General features: G+C 40.5%; 1 protein-coding gene across 4 annotated transcripts in view; it reads left to right on the forward strand.

Annotated features, from left to right (window-relative positions):
- Positions 1-15,945, forward strand: part of apbb2a (amyloid beta (A4) precursor protein-binding, family B, member 2a) — a 34,365-nt gene that overhangs the window by 16,752 nt on the left and 1,668 nt on the right. For 3 of the 4 annotated variants that reach the window (XM_029441438.1, XM_029441439.1, XM_029441441.1), the window contains 6 exons: positions 7,665-7,670; positions 10,100-10,214; positions 12,577-12,652; positions 14,953-15,033; positions 15,116-15,231; positions 15,363-15,545. In XM_029441438.1, coding sequence (XP_029297298.1) covers positions 7,665-7,670; positions 10,100-10,214; positions 12,577-12,652; positions 14,953-15,033; positions 15,116-15,231; positions 15,363-15,545 — 577 coding nt within the window. The remainder of the gene's footprint in view (positions 1-7,664; positions 7,671-10,099; positions 10,215-12,576; positions 12,653-14,952; positions 15,034-15,115; positions 15,232-15,362; positions 15,546-15,945) is intronic. The other variant, XM_029441440.1, reaches the window with a different exon arrangement.

Below are 15,945 nucleotides of genomic sequence, written 5' to 3' on the forward strand. Positions count from 1 at the left end.
ACACAAATACAAATCGCAAAAGACAAGAAGAGAAGCAGCTGGAACTGGGGAATGTTTCATGCTTTTTGTTTGAAAAAGATGCATCAATTAATCAATCTAGTCTATTGGGTGAACTGATCCTTTAAAAAAACAAAAATGTGTATATTCACTGGAAGTAGAGTGAGAGAAAGAGACAGCTCTGTGCATGAAACATAATGATTTATGGCACCTGCAGCTAATTAGGTTACATGCATACAATATGATCCCAACTGCACTGTGAGTAGAGCTCAGCATAACTCTTCACTAACTCGACACCAAATCCCTGCGCTCTCCCACACTCTCTTTATCTCTTTCTCTCAGAGACACACACACACACACACACACACACACACACACACACACACACACACACACACACACACACATTAGTAAGATCATGCATGGGGGCGTCATACTGAAGTGACATCTCACTGAAGTTCCGTCTCAGTTGAGAATATCGGCAGTAGTGTACAAAAACACACACACACACACACACACACACACACACACACACACACACACACACACACACACACTCACTCTCAGACACAGACACACACTCCAGAGCAGCGTGATGTATAAATGATCAAGAGCAGATAGAACAGCAGGACATCATCTTTCTCCCTCTCTCGCCCACCCAGAATCACTTTCTCTCCCCCTCATCCCTCATTCCCCACACACACACACACAAACACACACACACAGAGACACACACACACAAACACACACACACACACACACACACACACACACACACACACACACACACACACACACACACACACACACACACACACACACACACACACACACAGACAGACAGACACACACTTGTCTCTCCATCTCTCCCACCCATCTATCTCTGCTCTTGAATATGTAATGGAATACGATGAGTGTTGACACATGTGTGCTGTTTGCCTCCTCAGATTGTTGCCCCTCCCTCTCTCATTTGCCTCTCTGCCACACCGAACGCTTGGAATTGGGTCATAAAGCTGCATAAACTGGGGTTGTGTGTGTGTTTCTCTCTTTTAATAAAAGACAATTTTCACCATCAGCTTTGCAAATCTGTGAGCTTTCTTAGAAATGATGCAGAGGCACAGAGTCAAACTAATCAAACTGATGCATTGCTTCTGCTGTAAACAACGTCAACTGTCTGCTCAACTCACACAGGCAGCGCCGTGGGCTGTGTGTGCTGTTTAATACACCGTAGACAACAGTTTTATTTTTATTTTTCGACTTGATTTTGTCCTAGTTCTTGGCTGCCTTGGGCAATATTGGTGATTGTGTGTGCATTTGTGCATGCCTGTGAGTGTGTATGTGTGTGTAGAGACGTGGAGCGCGTGTCATGTGGTGGTGCCTCCTCCTCCTTCGCTGCGCCCTCTCTGCCCCTGGCTGCTCATTTTTGCAGCTCATCTTGGTGCTGTAAACAAGTTTACGGTGTAGAAAGGTAATTACGCACAGACATTCTACATTAGGCTTAATGGCTGTGGGCCATGACTAATTCACCAGGTCGCAGAGGGGTTTACCCTGCTCAGTTGTCACACAGACTTTAAGTACTCCAGTGCATCTGTGGTTTTACTGGTCTTGCTTTTAGTGAGACCCAAATTAACTCCAAAAGTCCGCTTGCTAGACATTTTTTTTTTGTAACTGTGCCATCTCAGTATAAAAAAGAATAGTTTGGGGAAATATGCTTTTGAAATTCGGTTTCTTGCCGAGAGTTGAGGAGAAATGACAAGATTCACTATACTGAATCTCCGTGTTTTAGTGCTGAGCTAACAGGCGATTACATTATCTTAGCATAAAAACTGATAACAGCTAGCCTCCGTTCAAAGTTCAACAACGCGCCCACTGATTAACATCTGTCCCATTTATTTAATTCATACACAGAATGTTATGGCTGTAACTATTTCTTGGTGAACAACAGCCAGGTGTCCAGGTTGTACCCTGCTTCCGGTCTGAATGCTAAGTCAGGCTAATTGCCTCCAGCTCCAACTCCATACTTAACACACAGACATGTGAGTGGTAACAAACTTCTAATCAAACTCTCAGCAAGACAGTAAATTGTTTAGTTCCCAAAATTATTTATTTACATTTGGAACCTGAAAGATACATCAACAGGGCCGATATGTTAAGGTACCTTAAGTTGTAGGTCATTTAGAAAGATCCACCAAGTCAAGTCAGTTTAATTTATACAGCCCAAAATCACACATTTGCTTTGCTTTCAATTCTGTACAACATATGACATTGTCTAATTCAATTCATATGATGGAAATGTACTACTTTGGAAAGCAGCAAGAACATCCTTTACGCCACGGACTGTCATTCATACAGAGACAGAAGTAGCAGTGGAGAAATATAAAGAAACAGAATGATAATTTAAGTTATTTGGGTACAAAGATGTAATATTATCAGAGCCCTGAGAAGTTTATTTTTCAAAATCTCTTAGGCCCACCATTTTGGTAACCGAATGTAGAGGATCCTTTAAAAATGCTTGTTTATGTAAAAACATGAATTCTCACAATTACATCTTTATCAGGTGTTTTAGACTCTCGATATATATCGATAATGGTATCGGCTTCAAAAATCCAGAATAAGTCAGGCTCTAATTAGAATATTGGATATCTAAGCATGCTAATGACACAACTTTAGATACCAGTTAGTGGACACTAACATGGCATCAATAGTGCAGTACTGTAAAACTAAGCCAATATCTGTCAGCAGCTCCGTAAAGTGTTTACTTTGCATCTCTTCGTACCGGTTTTATCTTTGGCTTTTATTGGGCTTTTTATCTCCATATTCTACATTCCATTGCAATAAAGTACAATTAGCTTCAGTCATGAGCAACATGCGCTGTTTTCTGTAAAACACAATTATCAGCACTCAGGGGTCCAATTCTTAAAAACAGTCTCCTCACAGCAGTGTATTGCAATGTTTATTGAGTTCAGACGAATAGAAATGGAGAATTGTTGAGCAGAATACATGTAGATTACCAGAATTTGTATTAATTGAAATAAAAATGTGTTGGCTGTGACAGCAGAAAGATTCCCTCTTGTTTTTTTAGCACATAGAAAAGAGAGCTTTACTCATCTTTTACTACTTCTTATAATTCTCATGAATAATATTATAGCTGTCATCTTTATGTGTTCATATTGCCTTTTTATTGATCATTTGATTAATCTTAAAAGAAACTGCAGAGTGCTTTGCTTTACTGAGGATGATTTCACGCTGCATTAGGTTTTTAATTAAGCTTATAAAACAAAGAGTCTCATACAACTGTTGCATGAAAAACTTGCTTTTTTAAGGAAAATGATCAGAGGGAAACAGATGCTAAATATAAATATGCCTGCAAGGTGTTCTTTTATTCTCTTTGCAGTGTGATGAAAGGGCTTTCCTCTGTTCTCCACTCACCTGTCACACTTCAGCAGTGAATCTCACTGAAACTGGATCAGATCCAAACCCACTTTGGACTCAAGCCAAAGTCACAACACTGTCAGTAATCATATCAGTCCAGTTGCAATCAATAAGTAGAACATACTGTATTTCCCCACACGCCCACACGATGTACAAACATCTGGCCCTCGCTGTCTCCCCGTCTACTTTCTGCTGACAGGAGTCACAAGAACTTCCTCCTCAGACATGTCTAATCAACGTTTGGCTGTGCAATTAGGATATGTAAATTCATTAGCATAGCGGCCGGCACTACCCAGACACTCTGTAAAGCTGTTGATAATTGAAGTCTGTGTGATGCCACGGCGCCCCGTGTGTTTGTGTGTGTGTGTGTGTGACAGATGGTTTGGGGAGTCTCCAGTGAACGATACTGGAAGCTACAGAGCAAAAGAAAGTACACCAGAGCAGGCCGGGGAATACTTACATTTGTGTTGTTTTCACTGCCTCTTAAAAAGCCTCTTTTACTGCAGCAGTTGTGGACACTTTAGTTTTATTACAACACTTTAGCACCTCAAGATGCATAGTGAAGTCATTCTTTATAAAGTTTTAATTATACAGTATTATCAGTGATTATTCAAAGTTATTGAGCATTAAATTTGCAAATTGTGGCAAAAAATGAAAAGTGGAAAAACACTACAACACCCTCAACACAGAGCAGATGTACCTCCATTCCTGTACCTATTTAATAGTTTACTGTCATTTTCTTATTTTTATGGATAACTGATCAAAAGTAAACACTGTGACATCATGTAGTGTAACATGAAGCCACTATCTGTATCTGTTTATTTCACAAAATTGATGTATTTGTATGTGTTTTCTACTGCCATTTATACAACTCATACTGTGCATAAGTTTAGTTCACAAAAAGTATAAAATAGCATCATATTTTACCCAATGTCCCGTAATTATTCACGTAATTAAACTTGATTTGTATTTGAGTGTAAACCGATTTTAAATAAAAGCTGTGTAATGGTTAATGTTAATGGGAATATAAACCTTTCCTAAACAGTGGTATGTAACTGGAGGAGGTCCAGATAAAAACAAAGTTGGTTTAAAGTATGAAAAAGCTTTTGGCAAAAATCTGAAAAGCTCTTTTCGATATCTTGAATTGTACTTTCATAATGGACCCTAACTTCCGCTGGTCGCCACAGCTCACCGACCATCATCTCAAAGATGAGTGTAAAAATCAGGCTGTGGTTGCAGCTTTCATGTATTTTCTACTAACAATCAATAGTGTTATTTCATGCAGAAAACCATTATAATGGAGGCAAAGACATCAATTTCACAACTAACCTCAGAATCACTGCTCTACAGCGTTTTGCAATAGAGATTTGTTTTCTTCTTACATCTATCGTCAGCATTTGTCAGCTGCTTATGAGATTTCTACACCCCATTTGATGCCGCTTTTTCTTTTGCAATTTAATGAATGGGCAAATTATTTCTGGTATCGGGGATCTAAACATAAGACGGAACTGTGGGAATGCATCAGGCTTTGAATACCACAAACTGAAACCATGTTTAAGTATGCAAAGGTGGTATTTCCCTTCAAGTGTACATATGCTAATGTTACTACAGTGCTGTGTACTACTGATGGAGGGGTGATGTCAGAGCTGCAGACACCAGTTCACTACACATCTGCAGCCGTGACCTCATTTAATCTCCGAGTTGTACGCATCCTCTCCAGGCGAGCCTGCCTTACAGCCATCCAGGATCAAAGAGAGATTGGTAGTAGTGAGTCAGTCATCCTTTATTCCGCTTTGGAAATATGTGGAGCAGAGAGAGAGAGAGAGAAACACATGTGTGTGTGGGAGTATTGCTTTAACTCATCTCTCTGCTTTATACCTTTCATGTCATACCTCTTTTTACCTCTCTTTTTGCTCTCCATCGCCTTCCAGCCCCAAGTGCATCTCACACCTCGTTCCCATTCCTCTCTGCTTCACTCCCACCTTTTCATTTTGGCTTTCTGGCATTCCGCCTTTATCACTCCCCTCTCTCGACATTTTATCTATCTATCCTCCCTCCTCAATTTCCTGCCAAAAACTCTCCCTACACCTCTGAGGTCTATGTTTCATTCATCTTTGGTTGTTTGTTGATTGGCTGCCTGCCTCTCTCTATCATGTGTCACCCCCTCCATTAACTGAGGTCAGGGATAGATGCTCTGTAATGTCAGAGTAAGCCCTCAACCCTCTCTTGTAGTCTCCACAATAAGGCACATTTTTGCGTGAAAGCAACGTCTGTTCTCTTACAGAAATGTCACATGAGAAATGTACCTTTTCACAAAAAGAACTAAAGTTTTAACATGTGGAAATAAATGTATGTAATTCAAATAGTGAAATTTACATATTCAGATGTGAATTATATACATGGGATTCTTGCCCAGTTATTACATATCTGGTACCAGTGCATAATGTAGGGAGAAGAGTTAAATTAATAAATAAAATATGTTACTTTGAATACTTGTAGTGGCTGATCTCTCAGGTGTGTGAGGTTCTGCAGGTTCTGTCCCCTCGTGCTCTTCATCACCACCTGTACTGGTGTTATACGACAGCCAAGCTCACACTTCAATTGTTTCTATTTACATAAACATTTAGTTTCTTTTGTAACTGAATTTATATAAACCAGTGGTTTAATCATAGCTTGTTAATGCTACCACTTAAGCAGAAAAACTGTATTTCCTGCACTGCTGCACTAAAATATCAAATCACCATTTTAACCGTAAAGTCAAACATAAATATGACTTAATGACAACACCTGTTTGGTGTGATTAGCTTCATAAACATTCTGAGTGAGTCATAGATCATAGACGAAGTTAGAAAGACGGTTTCATAATTTCACTTCCTCACCAAGCTTAACTCATTGTATTTCAAAATCTCTATATTCCTTGCTCGCTCATTTTCAGGTGTTAAAAAAACAGAAGTGTTGACATAAGGTCAGAACAGAGGGGGGAAAAAAGATACATTTGTAATCAGGACAATACTGGAGGTTTTTTGGGAGGGAGGAGTCTGTCCCGAGTATGAATCAGGTGTGATGTGGTTCTTTCATCAGTAATAAAGCATATGCAACACTTTCAGCCTGACATTCATATGCAAATGAGTTGTAACAGAAATAGCAGAAAGAGGTATATTGCAGAGGTGTGGAGGGAGCAGCTTTTGGGCAATTGAGAATTTTGACACTGAAATTCAATTCCACCAAAGTGACTGGCAGTGAAAAAGGCATGGAGTCGCAAGCAGAAATGGAGCAGAGGGAAGTACAATGGCAAGTAAATGGACACGAAGCAAAGAAAATCATGAATGGAATTCAACATAAAGAAACACAGCGAGAAAGAGATGCATTTTCACACGTGCAGACACACACGTACACCGACACGCACACGCACACGCACACGCGCACGCGCACCGTCTGCTTCTTACTAAGAGGATCGTCAAAGAATCAAAGGCAGTCAATGTTTGAATTAAGCCCTCTGTTCTTTATTCAGCCTGCGACTCCAGAGCGTCACAGACTATAATATAGAGGAGAGCTGCTGTGATGAGTTCCACTGTTGATATGAATCATTCTGTGTTTTGTCTTTGTTCTTTTTTTTGGGCTTCTCCTGTTGTGCAAAGAGAGTGAGGAGGAGTATGAGAGAGCTGAGTAGAGGGAGAGGAAGATTAAAGAGCGAATGCAAAGAGGAGGATGAAAGAGAGATTGAGAGGATGAAAATGCAGAGGGAAATGTGGAGTAACAATGAGGTGTGTGTGTGTGTGTGTGTGTGTGTGTGTGTGTGTGTGTGTGTGTGTGTGTGTGTGTGTGTGTGTGTGTGTGTGTGTGTGTTGTGTGTGTGTGTGTGTGTGTGTGTGTGTACGTTGGCATATCTAACAGGAAAGGTGTGCTGTGTCATAATGTAGTGAAGCGCTAAGACAGACACAGACACAGACACACCTCACAAGAAAACAGTGATTGAGGTGAAAGAGCATTGTGTTTCTTTACGACTCAGTATGCCGTGTGTATTAACGTTTCTCTTGTTTTTTCTCCCTTGCTCTTTCTGTTCCACCTTCCACTCCCTTAACACATCTTTTGGCACAACACCATTTTCTCATCCCTCCATTTTTCCTGTCTCTTAATTTCCCATCCCACTTACTACTTCCTTCACCTCCCTCCTTTCTTTCTTCTCGCTTTCTTCCCTCATTTTTCCCAACTCTCTCCTGCTTCCTGGGACCCAGAGAAAGGTAACTGCTCTTTGTGGCATGTTTGATTGTGATCGTGCCTCTCCATTGTTTTTAGTAATCGTTGTGCCAAGACCCCCTCCCCCCTCCCTTTGTGCAATCACATATGTCACCTCAGGTATCAAATCAGTGGCTTTGCCTCGCCCAGAGTCACTGTTGCTCTTTACAGGAGTGCAGCAACGAAACTCTAAATCTCTGGTGTTAAATCATCAGCGAGTCAGACCGGCCACAGGGCTATTTCCCATTAAGAGTTGTATGGTGTTTAATAGCATTTTGATCCCCCAGAGAGGGTACAGAAGTCATAAAAGAACCATTTGTAGTATGCAAGGCAAGGCCACTCATGCCGCTTCGGTGACACACTGCTTAAATGTCCCTGAACGAAGCGTACTGGATACATACACACACCACACACACACACACATCATCGCACTTTTCTTTCTGGCCACAGGCACAGAGCATTATCGATCCAAAATGTGTGAGCACACAATTAAGCAGAGGAGACAGTCCGGATAATAGACTCATAAACACAAAGAGCTCGCTGTAATGAATGCCGGCTGTGTTTGCCATATTTCTGTTTGTGTGTGTGTGTGTGTGTGTGTGTGTGTGTGTGTGTGTGTGTGTGTGTGTGTGTGTGTGTGTGTTCATGTGTGTTCATGAGGCTGTTGGGCTGCATCTGGTGACACTGCCATCCAGGTGGCCTCTCTGCATGTCCCCGCTCCCCTCTGTCACTCTGTTTTATATGTTTACTCAATCATTTCAGGAAACGCATCCTCCTACGTTTTTGTTCTGCAGCTCGTCTCACCTGTTAATGATGAAGAAAGTATCTTTCATCGTGTGTGTGTGTGTGTGTGTGTGTGTGTGTGTGTGTGTGTGTGTGTGTGTGTGTGTGTGTGTGTGTGTGTGTGTGTGTGTGTGTGTGTAGTATCTCCCACATGTAGCTGTGTTTCATCTCCCACCCACTTTCAGAAAGAAAGTTTCTTTCCCGGTGGAGCTTCTTCTCTCAGTCAGTCTCACCCTCATACTCCTCATTTATCTTCCATGTGGCACCACTGTGAAGCGCTTGACACATAGTTTCCTCGGGCACTGGGACACACATTCGTGTGTGTGTGTGTGTGTGTGTGTGTGTGTGTGTGTGTGTGTGTGTCATGAATTTATAGCCCAAAAAAATGGCATTCAGTTCAGGAACTACAGCAACACCAAAGCTTATGGCAGCCTGTAAGTGAAACAAATAATGAAGCAACATTTTCACAATAAATCAGGGCACTAATTAGAGCATAGCTCCAACAAGAAATAGGTAAATATATCATGATGCAAAATGGGGTAATTGTGTGTTGTCATTTTTTTAATTCCTTGCAATTCATTTTACTTTCTCTCTATTCCATTGATAACGGCTGATAACACAAACAGGTGCAGAGGGCGGGGGGATGGGAAGTTTTACCGCTCCAATGACAACCTTTTTGGATGTTCGACCAGACATACAGATCGAATAAAAGAATCAAGATGTAAAACCCACTTAGTTAATAGAACAGTTCATGATAATGTGAATGAGAATAAAATGCGAGCTCAAAACCTGGGAGGGAATTCAAATGGACAGTAATATGTGGAGATATTGAACTCAACAAACTCGAGAAATAAGCTTAAGGGAATGTAAAATACAAATTGGCAATCATATTCACACATTGGCCCTTAGATAGATGCCCTCTGGGAAGTGGTGTTTAATCTTAATATACAACCATTTCCAAAAGGTGGCTCTCCAAGGAGAAATGCTGGAGGCTGAAAAAAACAGCTAGTAACAGATATTCAGTGTATTCATGTTAAGTGAATAAAACCTGACTCTTCCACATCCAATATATGGAATGAAGAAGTGTTATGAGATGGAACAAATGTCATTAAGACTAATTTACAAAGAGGTTGAATTCTGTCTGTAATGGGACTATTAATGCCATGAGGTTATTTGTCATGTTTTGTAATTTCTTAAACCTAAATAACCCACAATTATTCTCTCAAGTCTTCCTTTTCAGACACGCATATACACACATGTATCTCATGATAAATGCTCAAATACTTTCCTCCTTATGGAGGAAGCAACCTGCTTTCTTTTTTCCCTTTTATTAAATAAACTTTGTCCATCCGTTAATTGTAAAAATCTATTGGGTTTTGTTTTCTATTATGTTTCCGTTCACATATGCGCATAAAGGTTAAAGGGCAAATGGATAATATGTAAAGAAACTTGCACAACTCATTGAAATTTAATAAGAATATAGGCATACAGGAAGATCACCCACCTGGTGAGGTATCATTTCTGACTCACCTGTATTATTGGAAAACAGAGATTCCTACTTAACAAAGCCGAATGTTTCAGGTCCATCAAGTTTGTTCCTTAACTGCATTAAAAATTCTCGTGTGACAATTCTTGTGTGTCCGTGTTTCAGGGACTTTGCCTACGTGGCGAGAGACAAAAATACGCGGGTGCTGAAGTGCCACGTGTTCCGATGTGATACTCCTGCCGCAGCCATCGCCACAAGTCTTCACGAAATCTGCTCCAAGGTGGGTGTCATTACTGTCGCCGCCTCCGCATGAATGAGCTTATCCGCTGCTCTGAAACAAGCTATCAAGCTTTAATCAGGGAGACTATTGAGGAGAGAGAACATTTAATTTTTTCTGCTGATGCAGTTATCCAGAGGTATTTTTTAAGCTTGTAACTTGCTACTCCTACCTGCATGTTATATAATACAAATAGCCAGGAGTGCAAAACACATATGCAGTGCCCTTACAAGACTTCTGTTATCTTTTCCTGGAGAAGTAAGAGAGATAGAGGGATGTTTTAAGAGCCTTTAAAGCGAGGAGATAAGAGTCAGGTTACAGTGCGAGAAGAGTTTTCCATCTGTGTGCGTGTGTGTGTATTTATATCGGATACCAAATACTTGGTAAATACAACTGGGTCACATTGTATTTCCAGATTTTACGCATTGACGATGATCTCCTCACCCTAACCCACCAAACAGTAGGCTCATGCACAGCGGATTATGGGATGCAGGAAACAATCTTTTCCGATTGGCAGCAGCTGGTTGTGCCAGAAACATCTATTCTCAGCGCAAAGTCTAAGAGCCAATTTATACTACTAATATTTTCAATATCCATTTAAATATTATGAACATAAGTAGCTTGTCATTTCTTAACTTGGATTAAGTTGAGATTTAAATGGCAATGGACTGTATTTACATAGCGCCTATCTACCTTACCGGTCAACGCTTTACATTCACTTGTTCACATTAACATTCATACACCAATGGTGACGGAGGTGCCAGGCAAAGGGCTGGCCTGCCCACCCAGAGCAACTTGGGGTTCAGTGTCTTGCTCAAGGACACTTCGACATGCAGACATGAGGAACAGGGGATTGAACCGCAAACCAGAGAAGAATGAAATACATTCAGCAATGTTAAGTCATATTAATCAGGAAATAATTCATCCGTTTAATGGTTTCTAGTAAGGAGATTGATTGATGGGTATAGTAGTATATCATCTGCATATAAACTCATTTTATGACTGGTTTTGAAGGGTGAATTCCTTGGATTTGCTTGACAAATGAATGTGCGACACATAGCCTTCTGAACACAAAGAGAAGCCAGTCTGTCCTCAGACCAGCAGTGACGTTGTAAAGGATGAATCTACCTGGAACTACAGATCTTCTCCCTTAGAGGCATGTTGACCCATTTAGAGACAAACGTTTTTTTGTCTTCTTATCGCCTACCCTGAATTGAAGTAAGAGTGTGTGTCTGTATTTCTATGTGTGTGTGACCATGACTCTTCTCGCCGCCTATTTTAAACATAGTGGTATTTTACTGCAGCGGAGAAACTTGGTGACCTGAGTCTTGCAGCTGCGCAGCACGCTGAGCGGGCTTCCTTTGTGTGTGTGTGCGTGTGTGTGTGCGTGTGCGTGTGCGTGTGGTGTGTGTGTGTGTGTGTGTGTGTGTGTGTGTGTGTGTTTTCTTACATGTTCCCTTGTGAGCAGAGTTGCAGACTCACCATAGACTTTGATTAATGACACCTACAATTAATCAAGTATCTGTAGCAGGAAGAGTGCAGCAGCCCGGTGCAGGGGCCATGCAGACTGTTCATCACTTTTTTAAGAGTGTGTTCACTGCAGCGGAAGCAAAGAAAAGAGAGAACGAAAGACAGTTTTCTTTTAGAAAGTTTAATTTAGATATAACATTTGGAATAGAGAGTTTTAAAGGATAAGGCTGGTAATATTTCAAATGTTTTTTATTGTCATCAAATCCCAATGAAAATACCAAAACCAACAATGAATTGATCAAGCATTACCTGTGTAGCCGCCAATACACTGTTTCTTCTGTGCCATTAAGCTCCATTAATGTCCAACGACTGTTGCAGTGGGTGACAAGTTCCTTCAATATCTTTCAGACGAACACTGTAGTTTGTTTTTAGTCAATCCACAAACTCCATCACTAGCGCACCAAGGTCACGGCAGAAAATAGTCCCCAATATTAAATACTAAATATTAAATATTACTCCTGTTTGGGTCATATTTGCTAACAACTACAGTGCCAAACTGTTTTAGGAAAAAAGTACAGTAAGTATATATTTGTGACCTTTTTTTCTTGTTTTAAGATGGATGCACATCTTCAGTAGAAAAAAAGGGGTTGGTAAGAGTGAAAGTAAAGAGAAAAAGACTAACTAATATATATATATATATATAAAATATCAAATATCACCAGTCTTATCCTTTAAATTGTGTTATTATTTCTGTACTGATTTTTTTTTTTGTTGCTTATTTATGAGACAATCTAACCGCTGTCGCGTTCAACAATACCTTTCCTTCTCTTCTCCCTATTCCCATTCTGAACGCTTTCCTCTTCTCTCTCTTCCCTCTCCTTTCTTCTCTATCTAGATTATGGCTGAAAGGAAAAGTGCCAAGGCTGCAGCTGGCAGCTCCTCCCAGACCGGCTCCGATGTACCTTTACAAGGTACACACACACACACACACACACACACACACACGCACACGCATACGCATACACATTTTTTTTCTTTGAGTGTTGTTCTTTTGTAGTTCCCTCATGAGAGACTTGGATTTGTCAGCCGTGTGCTACAGTATCTTCCATACTTTAGCTTCTTGTCTTACATTACAGAATTCGGCCACATCTGAAATCATATACTGTATATGTGTTTTTAAAACATTTTTAAATGACCTTATCGCCTCAGGAGCGACTGTGAACATTTGTTAAAAGAACCGATAGCAGTGTTTGGTTCAATTACACATAGATAATGCTGACTCCAGAGCAACTCCTCGCTCCACGATCACTGAGCTTTATCCTCCCAGCGCTAATTCTATTCACCGTTTCCGATTTTGCTAAATCCCACCGCTTGTTCCTCTCAGTCCCAAGTAATTACAGGAAGAAAGAGAAAAAGTGCCAGCACAATTCATCCTCCGCTGTAACTTCAGCTGGTGTGTGTATATGCTGAGTGTGGGGGAAACGAGCATCAGAATATAAAAGAACTATATCGGCTCTTCACTTACAGAGGCAGTCGACCTCATTAAAACCCAATTAGCGTTTCTTACAGGCGAGGCCTGGTGCTCCACGGCGCACACCCCAACCCAAGGATCAAAGAACGTACTGGTGAAACATCCCTCACATATTTTAAAGCTATTACTTGCTTGATTTCATAGTCTTTTCACTGAAAAAACAGTATTCACCCACTGAGAGGAGATGTCCTTGCAGTGGATAGACCAGTCCATGAGCTCTAGAGGTTCATTCACTGCAAAGCCAGCGGATGGAAAACTGTTCTTGTTCTCGCCTGGGTTAGATCTCTTCATGGTAGCTGGGAGTGTGTATCCCGTGTTGGGACACAATTTAGGAGATTAGCACTGAATGATTTTGGATGAGCGCCAACACCAGGATAAGGGCCCTGCAGTCCTCTGGCCTGTCTGAGCTCTGCTTTAAATATGGAATTATTATATGAAAATCTCTTATTCATCATTTATGTAGCTACTGTTTTCAGAGATTCAGCAGTGAATGTGTGAAATATCAGGGACTCTAACTTTTTTATGTAGTACACTGATGAGGGGAATCCAGGCAAAAGCCATTACCATTGATTGATTTTCATTATTCAGTCCATACCGACGATATGGAGATGAGTTTGTGATGAATTGTTATTCTCTGAAATTCAGTAATGAAGATCTGGATTGTGCAAAATGGGCTGAAACTCATAATAAATGCCCTATGTGTGCTGGTTTTCTCTATTTAAAGTTACCTTAACCGACCTCCAGTGGTTTTACTGTTCACCTTGCTAAAGTAATGTGCAGGTGAAACAGAGCACAAGCAACCACACCCATGTGATGCTGGATGTGCTCAGAGATGAAAACCCTGCTCAACAGCCTGCTGTCACGTTTAAAGTCATCATGCATACCATTTTTAAATGACTATAGCATCTTTCAAATGATTCTTGATTCTTGTAGACATATTTGTGCAATTTGTAATTTATCCGTGTGATAAATGTAAGTGTCTGGCCTTTAGTTATCCACAACATTTCATTCAAAACAATAATGAGCAATGTTCTGACCGCACTCATAGTCAGCACCTTAAAACTAATCAAAGTTCATATAACCGTTATACATTACAGATGTTGTTAGAAACATCTAACAACATCTGGGTTGCACTTGGCTCTCCTTTTTTAAATCCATGTTGACTAGCGATAAAGCAAATAGTTAATAATTAATGTCACTGTTTAGAGGGGGATTCTTCGGTTGTGCCCTTTTAATTTAATTTAATGTATTTATTATTGTCTTTAAGCACAATCTTTAAACTGTGCAGTTAAACACTTAAACCCGTTAAGTGTTTGGTATTGTACCGTGTCAGAAGTCATCTCCAGTTTACGCAGCTGATTGCATTGTGTGTTAACGAGGTCCTGAGCGTAAATGATGTTAACTTCTGTGCTGGTTGAGATGCAGGAGATACAACATCTCTGATCGTCCTCTCTGCCTACAGGCCATTAAACACGCACACGCTGGGTTTTCATGCAGAAAACTCTGAAAGCCTGCATGCATCGTGTGCGAATATAATTTTCATGCCATAATCATGTCAACAGCACACTAAATTATTCAAATATTCACCAGAGTTGGTTTATTTCACTAATGTAAGCCAATTATCATGTGTGGACTTTACTTTTCGAATCTGCGTTAGATGTTGTTGTGTGATAAAATTCCCTGCGGGCGGTCTGTGCCTGTGTGTTATGTGTTTTAATATGTGTGTTTTTTCCTCTGCAGAGTTTCCCTTGCCAAAGACTGAGTTGGTGCAGAAGTTTCATGTGCTGTATATGGGTATGACGTCTGTGTCTCGCCCCATAGGTAAACCTGAACTCGTACTGAAACACACGTCATAATAACACATCCTGCACTATCTCTCTGTATGACACTGTTTTGTCCTCAGGTATGGACATCATAAATGGGGCCGTAGAAGGCCTCCTGTCCTCTACAGGCAAAGAGGACTGGACTCCTGTCATATTGAGTATTGCTGACACAACGCTGGCTGTCATCAAAGAAAAGGCAAGGGACTTTTTGTTTCTCTCCTGAGGAAATACACATGAATAAAATATGTGAATGTGTTTGTAGATTACAGAGGAAGATCTAATAGAGCAGAGTTTCAGATCTAATTCTCCGCTTGGCTTTGTGTGCAGGAAGAGGAAGAGGAGGTGTTGGTGGAGTGTCGAGTCCGTTTCTTGTCCTTCATGGGCGTGGGACGAGATGTGCACTCATTTGCCTTCGTTATGGACACTGGGAGCCAGCATTTCCAGTGCCATGTTTTCTGGTGCGAACCCAACGCAGGCCATGTGTCTGAGGCTGTGCAGGCAGCATGCGTGGTAAGTTTGTATTTATTTTGTTATGAAACAATGATTAGATGATGTTATATGTTGTTTTATCACTATTGCGACATGATTATTAAAAGGTTTTGCATTTAAAGGAATGGATTGGCATTTTATGTTTGCTAGCTTGCCAAGAGTTAGATGGGAAGATCGATACTGCGCTCATGTCAGTGGAATCAATCTTTTCATACAATTCTCAGCAAGACAGATATGTATCTTTAAAATCGTTCAAAACGTTGAGGTGAAAAGTGAGTTTTTCTTATCATACTATATTTAGTCATTGGGCACATGGGACTACTGTTTTTTCAAATATATTTAATTATATATATTTTTTCAATCATGTGCCCAAGAAGATATTATAGTATGATGAGAATATTGCTGCATCTCAGAAAAAAAA

The sequence above is a fragment of the Cottoperca gobio genome, chromosome 10 (assembly GCF_900634415.1).
Source record: "Cottoperca gobio chromosome 10, fCotGob3.1, whole genome shotgun sequence".
Taxonomy (NCBI): Eukaryota; Metazoa; Chordata; class Actinopteri; order Perciformes; family Bovichtidae; genus Cottoperca; species Cottoperca gobio.